Source organism: Bos taurus, chromosome 16, assembly GCF_002263795.3.
Source record: "Bos taurus isolate L1 Dominette 01449 registration number 42190680 breed Hereford chromosome 16, ARS-UCD2.0, whole genome shotgun sequence".
Taxonomy (NCBI): Eukaryota; Metazoa; Chordata; class Mammalia; order Artiodactyla; family Bovidae; genus Bos; species Bos taurus.
Window position 1 is genome coordinate 56,182,706 of NC_037343.1, and position 20,807 is coordinate 56,203,512.

The 20,807-nt window shown below is 39.8% G+C and overlaps 1 protein-coding gene across 9 annotated transcripts in view; it reads left to right on the top strand.

The window, feature by feature from the left end:
• RABGAP1L (RAB GTPase activating protein 1 like) overlaps positions 1-20,807 on the top strand; it is a 163,842-nt gene that overhangs the window by 122,200 nt on the left and 20,835 nt on the right. For 6 of the 9 annotated variants that reach the window (XM_003587088.5, XM_059875805.1, XM_059875802.1 and 3 more), the window contains 2 exons: positions 6,176-6,268; positions 16,935-17,045. In XM_003587088.5, coding sequence (XP_003587136.1) covers positions 6,176-6,268; positions 16,935-17,045 — 204 coding nt within the window. Of the gene's footprint in view, positions 1-13; positions 5,681-6,175; positions 6,269-6,455; positions 12,753-16,934; positions 17,046-20,807 lie in introns of those variants that run through there. The other 3 variants (XM_059875804.1, XM_010813484.4, XM_003587089.6) reach the window with 3 other exon arrangements.

Sequence of the window (20,807 nt, forward strand, 5' to 3'; positions counted from 1 at the left end):
ATGGGTGCAAGGGGGTCAAAAGGTACAAACTTCCAGCTGTAAATAAATAAGTCCCAGGGATGTAACGTACAGCATGGTGTCCATGGTTAATACTGTATAGCATATTTGAAAGCTACTGAGAGAGTACATCTTAAAAGTTCTCATCACAAGATGAAGTGAGAGTAACAGTAGAGACGGATGTTAACTAGACTGAATTTGGTGATCATTTTGCAGCGTGTACAGATATCAAATTGTACATCTTGAAAATGATAGCATGTCATGTGTCAGTTATACCTCAATAAAAATGAATGCAGTGAATAATCATTTATAGGCTCTTAAGTTCTCTGAAGGTTTCCCCCAGTTGTTGTTCAGTCACTCGATTGTGTCCGACTCTTTGCGACCTGGTGGACTGCAGCACGCCAAGCTTCCCTGTCCCTCACCATCTCCCAGAGCTTGCTCAAACTCGTGTCCGTTGAGTCAATGGTGCCATCCAACCATCTCATCCTCTGTCGTCCCCTTCTCCTGCCTTCAGTCTTTCCCAGCATCAGAATCTTTTCCAATGAGTCAACTCTTCACATGAGGTGGCCAAAGTACTGGAGTTTCAGCTTTAGCATCATTCCTTCCAAAGAACACTCAGGACTGATCTCCTTTAGAATGGACTGGTTGATCTCCTTGCAGTCCAAGGGACTCTCAAGAGTCTTCTCCAAGTACCCTGGTGGGGGGGGAAGGTGAGGAAATTAACTGTTTCCCTCCTCTTAGTACTAAAAACTCAAAAAGAGTCAGGGTAGCTTCTTTTGCTGAACACCATGAGGAGGGTGAAGTGAAGCCTAAAGGACATGCTCCCTCTTCTCAGATGTCCTCTCTTGATTTCTTCCCAGTTATTTCATTCTAAGTCCTTTAGGTTTCTGCAAACTTACTATTAGGGTTTTGGTTGCCACTGATCCACTTTCTGTTCACAGATCTTGATGGAAGTGACTCAATTAAAAATTCTCAGTCTGAGCACCAGCCCCCCATAACCAAGAAATGTGGTGCTATACTACTTTTTGTATGTTTTTCTCTATCCAGTGATTAATATATTAAATTAGAATCATTGATGTTTAGTTTAAGAAATTATCTGAAGTAAGAGCAGTAGTACATAATAGTTAATACCTTTGGCCTGTTAATTTTTTAGGCGCTCAGACCTCTGACAGTCAGGAAAATATTGACTGGATCTTATCAGCCTTTTTAAAACATAGTGATTTACTTTGCCAGCATTTGTATAGATTAGTAAATAGTTTTGTATTTACTTTTGAAATAAAGAAGCAGATTCATCAAGCCAAAAATAAATGCCTCTTACAAGTGAGTGGCCCCTTGTTAAAAATTAGCAAAGGGAAGTACAGGAATGTTTGATTGGGCAAGGAAGTTTACATAAACCAGTCATAATGAAAAATCCTTATTGAGGTGCTCTCCCCCTACCCCAGCAAATTTCTTCCTGATCACCCTTGTACCTTTATGAACATCTGCTGTTGGACTTACGGAGCTATATGTAATTAGACACATAATTAGCACTATGTCTAGACTGTCAACTTCTCAAGAAGCTTTGCCTCAGTCATCTGGTCCCAGGCAGTAGATCTAAGTGGTCAAAGAGGACAGAGTTTGCAGGCAGACTGCCAGGATCCCATTTCTGACTCCATTTACCAGCTATGTGATGTTGGGCAAGTTACCTCTCTTGGGCAAATACTCTCCAAGTATTACTTGGATTTTATTTGTAAAATAATTTTTTTTTAGTTTATCTTAATTGTTGGGAGGCTTAAATATAGTTTTCTAATATAGAGTTTTCTAAATTATATCTCTAAAACTATAAGGAAATTCTCTGGCATGAAGGCATTTCATGTTTTTCTTAATGCTGATTACTACTGATCAAAGGCCTTCCTGGGTGGCCCAGTGGTAAAGAATCTGCCTGCAATGCAAGAAATGCATGTTCTATCCTTGGGTCAGGAAGATCCCCTGGAGAAAAAAATGGCAACCCATTCCAGTATTCTTGCCTGGGAAATCCCAGGGATAGAGGTATTCAAAATAATGTAATAAAAATATGAAGTGAGGTGATAACCTAGATGGGCATGATTACTGAAGTAAAGATTATTAAGACAAATTCACCTAAAATTAATTGATATACAAAAAAAACTTGTATATACATATGTATGTTTTCTATCAGAGTTATGTAAAAACAGGAAATCAGTGCTTTAAATGAAAAGGAGAGAGAGCATGGAAAGTGGAGAATGTTGAACATACAGTAGTTGCTCCAAGATTTCAGTTACCCTAGTCAGCTGCAATCCTGCTGCTGCTGCTAAGTCGCTTCAGTCGTGTCCGACTCTCTGCGACGCCATAGACGGCAGCCCACCAGGCTCCCCTGTCCCTGGGATTCTCCAGGCAAGAACACTGGAGTGGGTTGCCATTTCCTTCTCCAATGCATGAAAGTGAAAAGTGAAAGTCAAGTTGCTCAGTCGTGTCCGACTCTTGGCAACCCCATGGACTGCAGCCCACCAGGCTCCTCCGTCCATGGGGTTTTTTCCTAGGCAAGAGTACTGGAGTGGGGTGCCATCACCTTCTCAGGCAATCCTAAAATACTAAATGGAAAATTCCAGAAATGAACAAGTGAAAAATTCGTGAGTTTTAAATTCTGAGCTGTTCTGATTAGGATCCACTGTCCTGCTGCAGTCCTCCCAGGATGTGGATCATCCCCTTGCCCAGCGTAGCCACACTGTGTTCCCACCAGGAGTCACTTAATAGCCACCTCGGTTATCAAGTCAGCAGTCTGGTCTCACAGTGCTTGTGTCCAAGTAACCCTTTTATTACAGCATGTGATGATTGTTCTATAATTATTATTGTTACTGTTTCTATGTATAGGAAAATATAGAGTGTATGTAGAGTTTGGTCCTGTCTGCAGTCTGACAACCGGTGTGGATGAGAGGGAACTACTGTATTCTTATTCATTCTTCGCCTTCTGTATCTCCTACTGAGGCCAGCTTGATTAACCTTGAGAAAGAGTAAAGCAAATTAGTAATTACAGTCATTCCTCAGTATCCGTGGAGAATTAGTCCCAGGACCCCCCATAGATACCAAACTCCATGAATACTCAAGTCCCTTACACAAAATCACATAGTATTTGCATATAACCTACACACACGCTTCCCTATACTTTAAATCTCATTGTTCAAGTGCACAATTACATTAAATTTATGTAACTTAAGGGAAAAGATACCTATACTACTCTTGAGATAGTAGGTTGTTTAAATTTTAATAATTCTTAATGACTTTCTGTTTTTTTAATTAAAACTACTTACTGAAGAGGTTTTTTAATATTACGTTCCCTAAAATAAAATCAATTTTGTCAGTTTTTAAAACCACAACTGTCTATTTTCTTTGATTATCTCATAAACGACAGGAGTTTCATATCAGCTCTCCTTCCTCCTCCACCTTTTTCTCCCTTTTACTTTGTGCCAATCACAGGTGGATGCTCAATATCACCCCACAACACAAGATAAATAAGCCTGGAAGGTTTCCTAGCAACATATTGTTCTGGGAACCTGCTTTATTTTCCTGAACAAGATGAAGCCAAACATCCTAGAATCTGAGCCAGATGGGAAAGGATTAGCTTACTGAGGGGTGTTTAATGCATTTTTAAAATATTTCACTTTGAAATGAACCTCTTAACATAAGTAACAAGATTGACTTTTAAAAGGACACTCTTTTACATGTTAACAAAAAACCCTCAGTCATAAATAGTTTCAATTGAAAAAATACAGTTTTAGAAGAAATTCTCTAGAGACAAGGTTATACTATGTAATTGACTTACTGGTGAATGAATCCATTTCAGAACCATGTAGAAATGCTCCCTCCTAAGACTGATGTTCCTGGGCTTCCCAGGTGGCATTAGTGGTAAAGAACCCACCTGCTAGTGCAGAAGATGAAAGAGACGTGGGTTGGATCCTTGGGTTGGGAAGATCCCCTGGAGGAGGGCATAGCAACCAACCCACTCCAGTATTTTTGCCTGGAGAATCCCCATGAACAGAGGGACCTGGCGGGCTACAGTCCGTAGGGTACAAGACAGACATGACTGAAGCCACTTAGCACGCATGCAAGACTGATGTTCAACCTGGTACCCAGTGGTACCAGTATTCAGCTACACAAAAATATTTACATATTGTATAATACTTCCTTCTCATCTTGTGGGTAAGTGGCTGCTGGAGTAGGCTCCCTCCTCCTCACAAATCCTTTCACTTCTCCCCTTGACCCCGCCTCCTAGGGATACCGGGGAAACCCCTCTCACTGCTTAAAACGCTGGGACTTCTTCCTTTTTCTCCCCAGCTTCAGGCAACTGCAGTTCCAGTGATTTGCCACTTCATCTTGAGAATCTGTTTTTGGTTTTCAGAGTTTATGATAAGTACAGAGAAAAGAAAACTGGATAAAATTGTCCCTCTCAAAGTCAAGAAAAATAATGTTGTTGCTGTTTTGTTAGTACATGATCATTTATATTTTCCTCATTGTTTTTCAGTGATCTTAAGGCCATACTGTTGGCAGGTGGCATTTTTCTGCCTTGCACTCACGTTGGTCACAGTGTTTTGTTGAAGGTCTCTGGAGATGGAGTAGTAAAGATCAGAGTTTCTTATGCCAGTATTCAGTAATGGTTTTGCAATTCAGTGAACATGCTTGAAAGCGCCCTTTCTTGTCTTCCTGGGTAGGCAGTCCCTGTCAGCCAAATGAATATTGTCGTCATATTGTTGAATGATTTGCACTACCCAATGGGCTTGGACTGTGTGAAACTTCCCAGTTGTGATGAAAAGCAGATAATTCCAGCACTCACAATGTGCCTGGATGGGAAGAACAAAGTAATTAGAATAACTTAGTGTCTTTGCTTTTTATTTGACAAATTCTCTGGCCAAATACTAGAGAACTGAAACAATCCTTATCCCAGGATACCATAAGTTTATTTTATTTTCCTTCTGCTGCTTTCCATCCTCTCTTTCACCCTCTCATACACATACTTACATGTTTTCTCAATGCCAGGTTTTGAACGTGACAAAAAGCAATCTGTTGAGGGCCTCCTAGGGGCCAATTACTTGGGTAGATGTCGTGATGGAGGCTGAGGAGCATCAACACATGGTCTTTGCCTTCACTCAGTCCCCAAGAATTTAGCCAAGTAACACACTTGTTTTCATTTTAAAAGTTTAGCTTCATGTTAGGACCTAAACATTAAGGGGAGATTTTGATGTTTAAAGGAATTCTGTAAGTTTTGATTGATCAAGAATAACCTAAAAGTAGACTTAGTCTATTATATAAAACATATGACAGATTCTAATGGATTAATTTTTATAATATTTTCTAGAAACACTGTTTTTAAAAATCCCATGAACCAGGCATTACTTTAGATACTTTATGTCATTTAATTCTCTTGACAACCGTTATGAAATAGAAATCGTTTGCCTACCAGTTCTCGAATCTGCTTTCTCTCCAGTATGTAGGTTCCATTAAAAATTTTTCTTTGTTGCTCAGTCTTTTTATAAAATAATAATTATGATCTTTAACATGGCAGAAGAATGAATTTTACTTTAAGAAAAGCAGTTAACAGAAGTAATAGCACTGTTAAATACATTAACAAGAAAAAGGGATGCTATGTCAGCAGTGCTGTGGAACCGACAAGGACCAACTACAACTTCTTTTGGTAAATAAAGTTTTGTTGGAACATGACCACACTCATATCACCTATTGTTTACATATCACCTATCTGCAGTTTTTGTGTAGCAACAACAGTGGAGTTGTACCCTAGACCGTATGGCCCACATAGCCTAAAATATACACTATGTGGACCTTTACAGAAAAACTTTAAAAGTGAAAGTGTTAGTCACTCAGTCATGTCCAGCTCTTTGGACTGTAGCCTGCCAGGCTCCTCTGTCCATGGAATCCTCCAGGCAGGAACACTGAAGTGGGTAGCCATTCCCTTCTCCAAGGGATCTTTCCAACCCAGGGGTCGAACCCAGGTCTCCCGAATTACAGGCAGATTCTTTACACATCGTGAGCCACCAGGGGGTCTAGATTTCCACCCTACATCGAGTCAGGTGTCCTCCTTTAGAAAGCCAGAGACTTCGTTGGGAAATACATCAGAAAATGGTTTCCTAAATGATTTTTTTCTAACATGGTTTTCCTCTCAACCCTGCAGGTACCAACCAAGAAGCTAAAGAAATATGAGAAAGAATATCAGACAATGCGAGAGAGTCAGCTGCAGCAGGAAGACCCAATGGATAGATACAAGGTATGGGAGACACAGGGCACCTGTTTGAGCCAATATCCTCTTTCCCCTAGAGCCACAAAAACTGGGGGACATTCGTTCCCTCTATTCCTTCTTGATTGATGTTAACTGTGACTTTGCTCAATGTCCAGGTATGTTTTCATCTCAGGAGACTCCTGAGTAGCCAAACATAATATTTCTTTTCTTTCAGTTTGTATATTTGTAGGTGACTTCACCTGTTGCATTTATACTGGGAGTCTTCATAAGAAGCTGAAAGAAAGGGAAAAAGAAAAGAGAGAAAGTGGCTATCAACTACTTTCAAAAATGAGAAAAAAGAAAAATGGCAAAGTATGGTTTTAGCTGTGCACGGTACATCCACAAAGACTGTTAGAAGGCGAACTGTTCCAAGACTGGCCCGATAACGTTTCAGACTCACCCCTGTCTGGAGCCAATGTTAAAGACACAAACTCATTCAAAAGTAAAGAATAAAAACCACAAAGGTATATTGAGTACAGTCATGGTGTTTGTCGCAACATTTATTTCCACGAACAAGTTTATAAAAAACAGTGACATTTTACAGAGTGCAGTTCCAAAATCAAAATGATTCAGTTTAATATCCCAGCTAGTTGCAGTATTTTTAAAAAATTGGGCTGGTTATAAAGATGTCCTCAATGGTAATTAGCAACAGTTTCCATAAAGCAGTGTTGGGGAAATACTGACCCCACCCTTACTTTTTTCTGACTGAAATATTAGTGTCTCTCTTCAGCATGTTTTGATTCTTCAGATTCCTACAGACATATAATGATTCCCTCTCCACATCAGTACATTAGGACAAGAGAATACTGCATTCATACACCTGAGTCCCAGCGATGCTGAAACAACTTGCCCCAAAAAGTACAGTGATGACATCATTAATTAAGCCACTCACTGTGAGATGACTTCCACTTCTGTAACTAGAGTTGCTTTTATGTAGTCAGAGAGCTGGACACAGGCCACTGCAGTCATGCAGTCTATCTTGTTTCTGTTGCTGAACTGAACAGCATGGAACGTTGACATAAGGGAGTGGTGGAAGGCGTGTATGGATTCTGTAGTCAGATCTGAATTCAAAACCTGAATTTCTGAAAAATGAGACAGGATTTGGAGTCCAAGTTGGGGATTTTAACCCCCATGCCACTGTTCAGCATCTTAGACTGATTATTGGACCTCTTCCCCATCTGTAAAATGTGTAGTATACACGTTTCCTTGAAGGATTGTTGTGAAGATGAGGTACGTTGTATGCAAAGTACCTAGCACAAAGTTGTTCAGTGAAATGGTTGTTATTAGCCTTATTAGGCCTGCTGCCTCTAATTACCCAATTATTGCTAGAATACTATCCCCTTAATTTGTTTCTGCCCCACCAGTCCCTCACTTATCTTTCTCCTAATTCTCCCAAGTATTGTTAACCTAATAATCTAACATCTGTATGTTTTCCCTTTGTTTATAAAACTGGCTGACAGTAGAATCCCACTGCTATGCAGAACTGTTACCATATAAAGTACTCATAGTTGGAAGCTAATTTCTACCCCTCAATAAAACCAATTTTAATGTAGCTTATGTAGCATGCTGCTGTAGAAAGCTTTGAAGTAGTAATTAAAAAATATTTTTAAGAATCCAAAATGAAACTCTCCTGCTGCTTGCATCATTCTGATTTTCTTATTGCTGCCATCATTCTGAGTGAAGTCTGGGAAGCGTGCTTTAAATAGAAGACAGGGGAATGAAAAGACTAAAATTGTGTTCAAATTCAGTCTGGAACTGAACTTGTTATTGTTTCTTATATCCTTTTTGTGTCAAAGCAGGTACGTATAAGTGAATAGTACAATGTGTATTATTATTTTTTTTAAAGTGACTATCATACATATACTATTGATGTGTACAATTTTTACTGAGGAATCAAAGTAGAATTAAACTTTTTTTTTTGGCGTTTGTTTTGAACACAGGTACTACTTTTTGGCTTAAATGCTCTATTTATGTATATAAGATATCCTCTATAGCTATTTTTGTATTATTGTAATAGCTTGCTAATGCATCATTCAGCTAATATTCCTATACCCTTTTAATAATGTCTAAAAATTTGTACTGGAGATAAACTTGGTAAAGTTATCACATTATAATTACATTTTCAAGGTGACAATTGAGCGCATGGTTTTAACCCATCAGGAGATTTGTTCTTTCAGATAGTCAATATCTAGTTTAAGAAGCAAATTACAGTTGTATTCATTAACTTAGGAAAGTATCTTAGAAAATACATTTTAGCATCTTATAAATTTAATCCTGTCAAGAGTAAGATTTATGCCCTGGGTATAAGCACTTTATAATTCACTGTTCATGTCCAGGGACTGGGAACCTAGATATGAAAATTCTCAAGAATAACTTGGGGAAGATCTTTGAAGGCATTGAGTCAGAACTTACACAGTTCACTAACAGTCCCTCCTCAGCAGTTACGATCTATAGTGTTTAAAATGCCTTGCTTGCCCCCTAGCTTGCCCCCTAGCTTAATTCAAGAGAATTAAGAAGGTTGTGTCGATTTAAAAAAAAGACCCAGAAATGTCATACCTTATGATATTCCAAGAGATTTTTTTCAGCTTAATACTGTTTCTCTTGGGCATGGTGGGGTACTAAAAGAGCTGTTTCAGGGAAACCAGACATGGATTTAAAGATCCAACAATGTAGAGATAACTCTCAGCACTCACATTCTTGCTGTGTCTATCTAAACATGTGTTTTGTGTTTATTTTTATGACATATGAAAATATCTACTCTTGAGGTTATGTCAGGATACTTACCTGTACCTAACACTTGATGAAATGGCGTCGGTATAAATTTAAATTTTGGAACCCTAAGCACAATGCAAATGTTCTGGAATTTGATAATGGTGACAGTTGTACAACTTTGAGAATGTAGAAAAACCACTGAATTGTACATTTTAGAAAGGTGAATTTTTGATATGTGAATTATATCCCCCCCCACACACAAGAAAACCCCGCCAAGCTAAATGTCCCAAGAGAATTAACATCTGCCTACCGTGTTTTTTCATAAGCCTCAGTCATACCAGAGGTACCTGTGCAGAAACCATACTTAAAGGAGGGAGACCTCCTGTCAGAATTAGAGTTAATCAATAACTATAGATCCTATATGTACTCATATTTATAAGGGAAAGGCCAGCCAACAAAAGTGGATGATGGATTCATCTTTATATGTGTGTGTGTATGTTTATATACATATATGTATGCACATAGATAAAACCTATAAATAGGTAATGCATATATATGCACAGTGCCTGTGCTACCTGATCTTGAAATAAGTTTGTATTTGAAACTCAGTGAGCTCTATAATGACTGCTTACAGCCTCTGGTGTACTTTTTCTATTTTATCTTCATGACTAGATTCCAAGATACAGAAAGGAAACTTTATTGGAAGAAGAATGCAAAGTATTTATTATAAGCCTCTTTTATTATCCATCTTAACTTTGACCTGGCCAGATTTGTGCAGTGATTTTTATTTGCTCTGATGATTTGGTTTGCATATTTATAAATTTTGGATTAAGTGAAATACAAGATAAAGAGTTGTCTGTAGAAATACATCATGTATACTTTCATCTTTGTATAAATCCCCAGAAAACAAACATTCATGGATATGTGCAGCTGTTTTAGTCATTTTAAAAAATTAGTAGCCAAGCACCTAATAGTGGTTATCAATTTCAGAAGTTAAAGTATTATTTTTTATTTTAAGATGATGAACTGTTTTCATTTGGGGGAAGTTAGTTTTCTAATGATGTAATCATTAATGGCAATTTTAGAGAACTATAGCCTTCATCTGTCTTTAGAAGATGATATGCTTTTCTTGTTTAATTAAAGAAAGAACTAGTTGTACAAATGTGAGTTAAGCCTTCAAAAAGCACAGCTAATTAATTAAATTCAGTGAATTTCCCAAAGTGTAATGAAGGTTATATTATTACCTATTCTAGTTGGGCAAATCCTAGAAAGAACCAGGAATGTTTAAAACTCTCTTGGGTTTGGGAGACAGTATTATAAATATGTAGTTTCTAATTGAAGGATCTTATCTATATTCAGTATAATTAAATTTAGAATGTTTAACTTCTTTCTTGAGGTTAGACATAGTACTTTTTTTTCTTAAACTAAAATGTAATTCAAACAGAAAGAAAATGATTCCTGTAATTTCACAGAAGGTTTTACTTGCTCATACTAATTTCTGTAGAGCAGTTGTCCCTGCATGTAATTTAAAATTAAGCTGTTTAATTATAAATAGTACAAACAAGGTTTTCTAAATAAAACTTAATTTGTACTTGTATTATTTGCTATCCTTACATATCTGAGGAAATAATTTACAACAGTGATCGTATTTTGTTTTTAAATTATGCTAAAGTTTAAATAATGCTAATCATATCTGGAAAAAAAAGATCCTCACCCCCGCCCCGTTTCGTTTTGTTTTGTTTTCGTATTGGACCCTTCCTTACTCATAGAAGTCAAGAGAAGTGAATCCATCTTTGAAAAATGTTTTTCATCCAGTGAAAATAAACATACTTTATTATTTTTCACATCACAGAGATGTTACTGGCTTTTGGAAATATTTGTTATGAAATCACATGCTTTTAATGAACAGTGATAGTCAAGAGGAGGGTTTCTATCTGTGACAACTTAATTCTAAACCTCGGATGCTGCCACTCTTTCCCTCTTTGCTCTTGGCTAACTCATGCACTCACTGCTGTAGGATGGTGGAGAAGGCAAGCCTGAGCTCTCTTGATGCTTCTGGAGCCACTTACTAAGAAGGAGCAGGTGGTTTCTGATGCTTTCTGATGATTGAAACTCAATCACCTTGTCTGCTGATTGAGTTATACTTAACACTCAGGGGAGACATAAAGGTTATGCGTATTAAGAATCTTTCAGTATGTTTACCAATGGTTTTAGAATTAATGCTCCAAAATTTTTCTTCAATTTTTAGTACATCTTGTTTCTTGTTAAAGGAGGATGACTGGAAAATTACATCACACTCCTGTTTCTACATCATCTGTAACCCATTTGCTTTTCAAAAATTTGATTTATACGCTAGAGTAGTAGAGAGATTTATAAACCATATGGCCTGTGGGCCAAATATGGCCCACTGCCTGTTTTTGTAAATAAAGTTTAATTGGAACACAGCCGCATGCTTATTATCTATCACTGTTTTTACACAACAATGGCAGAGTTGAGTAGCCGCAACAAAGACCATATGGCCTACAGAGCCTAAAATATTTACTGTTTGGGCATTTACATTAAAAGTTTGCTGACCCTGTGCTAGAGTATAATCTAAGATGGTTCTTAAATGCTAAAAGAAATTCAGTCTGGTTTGCCAACTGCCAGTTAGTTACTACTGACAAGATTTTCTCTTTAGTTTGACATTTAAAATTGTTTAAATTTCCACCAGAAAGATAAAACTGGCTGTGTTGGGTGAAGGAAGAGCATGAAATGATTTCAGATATCCAGATTTGCTTTCTCAAATCTCATCTACAATGTAGACATTTAAACATTATTGTCTGTAGGCATTTGTCTTTGAATGTCAAAAAACTGTTGGATGAAATTTGAATTTGATGACTATCAAGGTTTTTGAAAGAGGCACCCAGAAGAAGAAAGGTGAGAGTTGAGTGTGTTGTTGCTAATAAAATTGCCCTGGGTCTTTTAGGGAAACATTTTCTCTGGACCCTGGAATGTCTTTAAAATCATGTGCCAACAATTCATTATAGCAGCAGATAGCACACCCAAAATACTGAGCTAGCGTTTATAAAGCCGCCTCCTTCTCCATCATTTTTTCCTTTAAGGCTGAGTTTATTTTCTTCTGATTGCCGGTTCACATTTCTCTGGTTTCTCATCTTGGGAAAAAATCACTTTCACCATTCCTTATACTGCTTCACCCAAACTCCAATCCCCAGACACCAAGGAGACCTGGGACCTCCGTTTTTCTTCTGCATTTCCCTGCCCAACAATATAATTCTGTTGCCTGAAGATGAAATATTTTGCAAGGTTGCTGGCTTTGTCATGCCTGAAGATGAAATATTTTGCAAGGTTTCTGGCTTTATGATTGAAGGAAGTTCCTTCCACCCAGTTCTTAACAACACAGTGTAAACAACTCACACCCTAGTTGCAAATAGTTCCACGGACAGCGTTTGCATCAGTCACTCGGACTGCAAATAGCAGTGTGGAGAGGGAGGAGTTTAGTGTATCACTCTTCGCTGCCATTGGCTGCCTCAAGTATCATTTCTTCCATCAAACGTTAGCTGTCCTGGAGAGAGCACAGAGTAAATGACACTCTAAGGAAAAACAACAGAGCAAAATAGCATTACCAAGTGTCTGTTTTTTGTTATCACCATTTCCTAATTGTATTAGTAGGTGTGCAATTTCATTGGATATTCTTTTTTTTTTTTCAATTGTCTTTGTACCTATGATTGAAAACGATAGTTGGTCTGTGACTTTTGAGGAGGTAAGTTTTTTTGTCTGTGTGTGTCTGTAACATCAGCGTCTGTCTCTCCGAAAAATGCAGTATCCTCCTCCCCCAAGATACTAATCCAACTTTCCTGGCTACACATCTCCTATGGAGGAGGGGACGAAACTAAGGAGAAAAGTTGCTCTCTGCTTTTTGTGCAAATGTTGTTAATTGTGTGACATGGAGGAGGTTTCCAAGAGTGTGATGTGAATTTGTAGGGTTATGTAAGCATTATCTCCTGTAGTCTTTTCCAAAAGGCAAGGGAAGCAATTTGCCTGTGTTGTCTATGGGCTCTGAGCGGTCAGCACATCTGCTTGGGCAGACGTGTGGCGTGTGAGCATTTCTGCCCTGGCTGAGGTTAGGGGGCCACTTCCAGTCCACTTCTGGTGGACGCCCTTGCCAACATTTCAGAATGAACCAGGCAACATTACTACCTTTCTCAAAGCTAACCCTATCTTCTTTAGTATAAAGGCAAACTGTTTCTTGAATCAGTCAGTTCTAAAAACAGTTCTGACTCCTCAGAAAGGCTGGAAGAGACAGCCAAGTCATGTCGTCTTTAACCCATGGTAAGTGTGGGCAGGTTCCTCTTCATGGAAAATCTCCATCTGACCACCCCAGGTTCATACTTCGGAGGACGATACTGCATTTTTGGCCCCAGAGCTTGCTTCCCCACGTGTCTGTGAGTGCAGAGCAGGAGTCCACACTCCCCACCGTGCTGCTTGCTTTGCAGACACTGAACTGAAGCTTCTTGCTAGAGCAAAAGCCAGTAGGCTTGCCCCCTAGGCTATTTGGCTTTTTAGGGACCCTCGTGCGTGCGTGCTCAGTCGTGTCCGACTCTTTGCAACCCCAGGAGCCACATAGCCCACCACGTTCCTCTGTCCATGGGATTATCCAGGCAACACTACTGGAGTGGGTTACCATTTCCTCCTCCAGGGTATCTTCCTGACCCAGGGATCGAGCACACATCTCCTGCTTTGGCAGGCAGGTTCTTTACCACTGAGCCACCTGGGAAGCCTAACAGACCCTCAGACACCCATAATTTCTCCCAGATCTTCCCCTTAGCATCCCACCCCCTGAGCACTGTGTCAAAGGTTCGAGTGTGACAACCATGGTAAGAGGAAATGACCGGTCAAGTTTCAACTGTGTTCATACCTCTTTCTTATATGACATAACCCATCAGACATTTATCTCTAATCAATAGTGAAGTAGCTACCTGGTGTGTTTTTTAAGTCCTTTGAACAAAGTGTGTGTCCACTAGTATTGTATTGTATGCCTTTCAAGTGAAGTGAAAGTTGCTCAGTCGTATCTGACTCTTTGTGACCCTCTGGACTATAGTTCATAGAATTCTCCAGAACAGAATACTGGAGTGAGTACCTTTCCCTTCTTCAAGGGATCTTCCCAACCCAGGGATTGAACCCAGGTCTCCCACATTGCAGGTGGATTCTTTACCAGATGAGTCACAAGGGAAGCCCGGAATACTGGAATGGGTAACCTATCCCTCCTCCAGTGGATCTTCCCACCCCAGGAATCGAACCGGGGTCTCCTGCATTGCAGGCAGATTCTTTACCAACTGAACTATGAGGGAACCCCTCACCTGGAGGTTATTTTAACTTGGTTCTAAGCCTCTGACACTGCAATGTGAAAAACTGGTAGCTGCAGCATTGCCACTTGTGCCAAATGAATGCTTTAAATAAATAGTCGAGGGAGCTCTGTGCCTTGGAGACCTCCAGGTTCAACTTCAGGAGAAACAGGACACTTGGGAATAGGTATTCAAGTCATCTTACCATGGTCTCTTTTGAAGGGATTTATCAAGAAATGAGAAAAATCTCTTCCTGGCCTGAAGCAGTATGCCTTGTGAAATATGTTCTGATGCAATTGTGCTAGATATTGCTGCTTCTTCCTGACAAGGAGGGAATTTATTGGAAAAGTTTCTGAACCATATTTTTTTTAATCTAAGTTTCCACCCAGTATGTAAGTACTGGGGGTCATAGTTTGATAGATCAGAATGAAAGGCTAATCTCTGTCCCCTGCTAGAATTTGGATGACTTCAGCACAGATTGAAAGATTCAAGTGCAGACACATACAGTATTTGATGGGTATAATTTTCCCCTACAAATATGTACTATCTTTTCAGGAATATATCTTGGGGAAGAGTTCCTGGAAAGGTGGCAGTTTTGAGGGCTTCCATTGTACCTTGGTCACAGAGAAGCATCCGTTACAGTTTCACATGCTTCTATTAGGAGTAAACTTTTAAAAAGTTCTTGTTTTGGCATTTTATCCTCTCCAATGAAATTGATATTCTGAATTACTTTTTATTTTTTAACAACTTTTTAAACACATGTATTATAAATTTATTGTAGACAACTTGGAAACATTAACAAAAAAAGACAACAATAAAATAATCCACTATCCACAGTTAATATTATTTGAGTTGTTATAAAAATGGGATTTTCTAGTTACTTGTCTAATTTTTTCCCCGTAAGATAGCATACAGGCTACCCCAGTGGCTCAGTGGTAGAGACTCCACCTGCCAATGCAGGAGAAGCGGGTTCGATCCCTGGGTTGGGAGGATCCCCTGGAGAAGGAAATGGCAACCCACTCCAGTATTCTTGCTGGGAAATCCTAAGGACAGAGAGCCTGGCAGGCTACAGTCCATGGGGGTCACAAAAGAGTCAGACAGCACTTAGCGACTAAACAACACATTAATACCTACAAAGATAGCATACACATTTCTCCTGTCATTCTATATTTTTTACTTATGTGTTAACACTGTATTGGGATTGTTTTTTCTTTCTCAGTAGCTCTTTTTAAAAAATGTTTTGACTGTTCCCAGCTATCCCAGGCTATGTTTTCCAAAGGAAAAGACAGAAATGGGCCCTGTTGACTGAGTGTAGTCAAAGTGCAAGTTTGTTCTTTGGCTTCTCTGCTGGCCCTGTTTTTGGATCGTCTGCCTCCATGAAGAGTCTCAGGCTTTGTCCTTACCGTCTGTTTCTTAGCCCGTTTCTAAAAAACAAAAAGAAAAAAATTAGGTTTTCTCATTTTCAAGTCCAGGTTGTTCTATAGAAGATAAAACTCACCCCCTGCCCCTCCCTCTCCTCTGTCCCTCTGCCCCCCATTCCAGGCTGATACGCTGCCTTCCAGGGCGGAGCTTCGTCTTCTGGTGTGCAACACCGCTTTGTCTTGAGTTTTTGCCGCGCTTGCAGAAAATGCTGTTAGGAGTGTAAATCTGAAAAACAGGAAGGTCTCATCACATTGATGTCTTTCCTGTCAGCTCTCTTTTGAATCATCTGTAACTGCTAACAATAGCAAAGACAGCACTTTTGATACTTTAAAATGGAGGACACTAAATTGCTCTTGGAAAAATAGAGTGAATGTACACAGTATATAATGACTGGTTAAGGGGAGTCCATGCTTCATAAGGATGAGTGACTTGCTTCTTTCATCATATAGCTGTTTCACATTTTTTTTCTGGGAGTTCAAGGGAGAAAAAACCAACTCAGCCATTTATTTTACCCAGAATCTTTTAATTTGAATTTTTTTTTTTTTAAAGCAAAACAAACTTTGAGACATTATCATAAGGACTGTTGCTTATACCAACAAAGAAATTGGCCTTCATAAAAGTAAATGCATTCATATCCAAAAAGAATGAAAATATCAGTTGATAGCAAAACAGACCAAACTGTGTATCTTAAATATACTCAATTAATTTAAACACTGAAAGGGAAAAAACATTTCAGAGAAAGGCCTAGTGGTTTACCCAATTTCATCCCTACTGTCTTGCCGTTTCCTTTATGGTCCAGGGTGGGATTATTATGCATGTTTCCAGCGAAGACTTGCCTGTGTCTGTGTTCTGGGTCTCTGAAAATCTCACAGGATTGGGGGTGGCTTTGGAAAGTTTGCTTTTCGTGGCATGGTTTTTATGATGAAGCCCTGTCTGGGGGGCTGAAGGGGTTGTAAGTTTCACTGGGTAGAGTTCTGCAGCTGCACCGCTCGCTTAACCCACCGTTGTTTCCCAGACAGCAGTCCTGCCTTCCTGTGCCACTCGCGCCTTCTCCTTCTGACACTTTCAAAAGTTCACTTTGTTGTTTTTGTCGCTTGTCTTTCCTCACCAGTTCTATTGGTGTCGATAGTATGTCCAGGCACTAATGCCCACCTCTGGCTGTCGCTCTTTTTCTGCAGAGGGAGAACCGGAGACTACAGGAGGCCAGCATGAGGTTGGAACAAGAGAATGATGACCTTGCTCATGAACTAGTAACCAGCAAGATTGCTCTGCGGAATGACTTGGATCAAGTAAGCCTGGTTTCACTAGGTAGAAATAAGACTGTGGTGACCTTCAGGGCAAGGACCAAGTTGCTCTCAGAGCAGTCCCACCAGGGCTTGCTCTGTGCTTGATGCTGAGTCAGCTGCTTGATGGGAGAATGGGTGGGTGGCATGCAAGAGAGTGGCAGGTGGGAGGGGACTGTTATACTCCTTGGAGATGGTAAAAACACAAGCCTTTAGGGTTTTGGTCATTTTCAAACAGCATGTGTAAGATACTTAAAAAAAAAGAAAAAAGCTCTAAGCTTTTCTGGTGTCTCTCCTCTTAATCTCTAGTTGTTTTAGTCACTAAGTGGTGTCTGACTCTTTCACAACCCCATGGACTATAGCCTGCCAGGCTCTTTGGTCCATGGCATTTCCCAGGCAGGAATACCAGAGTGAGTTGCCATTTCCTTCTCTGGGGGATCTTCCTGACCCAGGGATTGAACCCACATCTCTTGCATTGGCAGGTGGATTTTTCATCACCGAGCCAGCAGGGATGCCGTCTTCATCTCTTCTTTTCCTAAGCCAAGGACTTACAGCATCATTACCTGAGACTTTCAGTCACCAGGAGTATATTAATGCCACTCTAACGTTTATAGTTACTATACTTTTTGCTCCAAGATTTCTCATCTGCAGTAAACATGAGGATTTTATATGAACCATGTACGTTGAGATATGTGTATTGGTGGTCTGACAGGCATCCTAGGGGCAGAGAGCCAGGACTGCCTGGGTGTCAGTCCTGGCATCACCACTCACTAATCACATGACCCAGGGCCATCCTTAACCTGCCTGTAGGTTTCAAAAAGTGTTTCCCTCATAGGAAAGATGTGAGAAATAAATGAAGGAAAGCACTACAGTAGTATGTGTTCAATAAACATTAGCTGTTGCTAGGAAACCCTTAAATTCTTAACTTCCTCATCCTTTCCAACAGTACTCATAGCTTTAGGACTTCTTGTTTTTCCATTGCTAGTGTCTTTTGAAATAATTGGCAATATAGAAGGAATCTTGCACAGTTTTAAATCATCATACTATTTTCTAACTTTTAAAATGTGATTATTCCCAGTGGGGTCAAGAAGTTGAAACTTAGAATGGCTGAATTTGCTTTAAAAAAAAAAAAAAGAGACTTTACCTGTGCTCTAACTATGCATTGGCAATATTTAAAATACAAATCCATTAATAATAAAATGTGATTGGATATTTAAAATGGAAGGTTTTTTTTTAATGTTTGAAAATGGTCCCTGCCACAACTCCTTTTCCCATATAAACAGCTAATTTTGCAGCTTAGAAGTTTTAACCACAGTAAGTTGTTGGTGTTCATGTTGTTGTTATTGTTCAGTCACTAAGTCGTGTCCAACTCTTTGTGACCCCATGGACTGCCGTGCACCAGGCCTCCCTGTCCTTCACCATCTCCTGGAGTTTGCTCAAACACATGTCCATTGGGTCAGTGATGCTATCTAACCATGTCATTTCCTGCTGCCCCCTTCTCTTCCTGCCTTCAGTCTTTGCCAGCCTTAGAGTCTTTTCCAGTGAGTCAGCTCTTTGAATCAGGTGGCCAAATTATTGGAACCTCAGCTCTAGCATCAGTCCTTCCAGTGAATATTCAGGGTTTGTTTCCTTTAGGATTGACCACAGTAGGATGGGAGATAAAAACCACTGTTAAGAAAAGTGCTGAAAGTGGAGAGGAGGAAGCTGAAGGAGTCAGCACTAACTGGAGTTTCAAAATAAAACAGAAACTGTGCTGCTTGGGACAGGATGTAGAAGGTAGAAGCAGCAGCCCTGTGAGGGGTGGGGATTGCCTTTTGGACCACAAACTGCATCAGCCAGCTCATCTGCAAGCTGTCAGAGGTGAAATGAAAAATGTGTGACTAAGAGTAAGAACCAGAGAAGGCAGAAGGGTCCCATTCAACAGGGCCATTGACCCAGCATGACCTTGACTATTTTGCTCCTATCATAAGTAAGACCATTGTGGTGACTCAGCACTATAAGGAAATTTTTGGCTCCATATTAACTTTGCAAATGACCTTGACCGACACTTGATTCTGCCATTTTGAATATTCTATCCATTAAATAGTTTTCTTAAGATGGCTAGCTGAATGAAAAAGTTTACACTAAATCTGTTGTGGTAATCATTCCACGATGTATGTAATTCAGGTCATTTTTTAATATACCTTAAACTTACACAGCACTGTATGTCACCTCTATCTCAATAAATCTAAAAGAAAAAAAAGTTTTAAGTAGTTAGACTTTATAGGGATGCAATGAAACAAGTTAGAGTTGTAAACTGAAAGTTTTATGGGAAATGTATCACTATATGTTGAGGGACAGCAAAGAGTCGGACACGACTGAGCGACTGAACTGACTGACTGAGCCTTTAAAAAGTAAAATAATAATAAAGTTAAATATTTACTGAGTTCCTACTATGCACCAAGCACTTTATTTAGCAATTTATAAGCATCATCTCATTTAATTTTCCTAATGACTTGTTAGGCAGGTAATCTTCCATTTTATAAATGAGGCAACTGGCATATCTACCATTACTTGGAAAGCTATCCTATAAAAACAGAGACTTACGTGAAAATATATAAAAGCAAAGTTGTTTACTGCAGTGTTACTTACAAGAATGAAAAAGTGAAATGAAGTATATGTCCAATAGAAAGAAAGGATGAAGGCACATCTGTAAAATATATTTTTGGAATAATTTTTAAAAACAATGAGAAGATAATGATATAATATTTTTAAAAGAGTAAATTTATCTGTGTATAATGTTTACATCTAAATTGCAAGGGATATACGCTGGCCTAGGGCCAACCTGGAGGAAAGGAAAGGAAAGGAGGCTGGAATCTACCTTGTGACAGGAAAAAGGCCGACAGGGAAATAGAAATACATCAAAATGTTGCTACCAGAGGAACTTACCTGGTGGCTCAGTGGATAAGAATCCACATGCCAATTCAGGGAACACAGACTTGAAAACACAGGAAAATTCCACATGCCTGTGTGTCACAACCGCTGAACCTGTGCTATAGGGGCCCACAAGCCGCAACTGCTGAGCCCATGTGCTGTGACAATTGAAGCCCTCACAGCTAGAGCCCTGTGCAATAAGAGAAGCTACCACAATGAGAAGCCCGTGCACTGCAAAGAAGAGTAGCCTCCCCGTTCCCCACAACTAGAGAGAAGCCTGATGCCACCAAAAATCTTGGCTTTCTCTGACTACTGAGGCCTAATAAAAAATCAGAGACAAGAGTCTGGGGGAACTAGAAAGGTGAATTTAATCCTCAGCTGGTGGAAGGGGGAGACAGCAGGCACATGCCTCAAAAATTGTGCCCCACTTCCATGAGGAATCTGTGCTGTGCTTAGTCACTCAGTCTTGTCCGACTCTGCGACCACATGGAGTAGCCTGCCAGGCTCCTCTGTTGTTGGGGATTCTCCAGGCAAGAATACTGGAGTGGGTTGCCATGCCCTCCTCCAGGGGACCTTCCCAACCCAGGGATTGAACCCAGGTCAGTGGAACCCAGGTCTCTCGCATTGCAGGTGGATTCTTTGCCATCTGAGCCACTAGGGAAGCCTGTGAGGGATCTGGAGGATTCTACGGATGAGGGCTTGCCCTCAGGGGTCGGTGATGAGGAACAAAAGTGTAAAGATCTTGTATTCTTCCTCTTGCATTGTTTCAAAAACAGTTGCAGACTAGCCTCAGCCTGTTAATTGGGTCTGGCAGTCCCATAGCCTAGTAGTTGACTCCATTGTCTTTTGTGTATT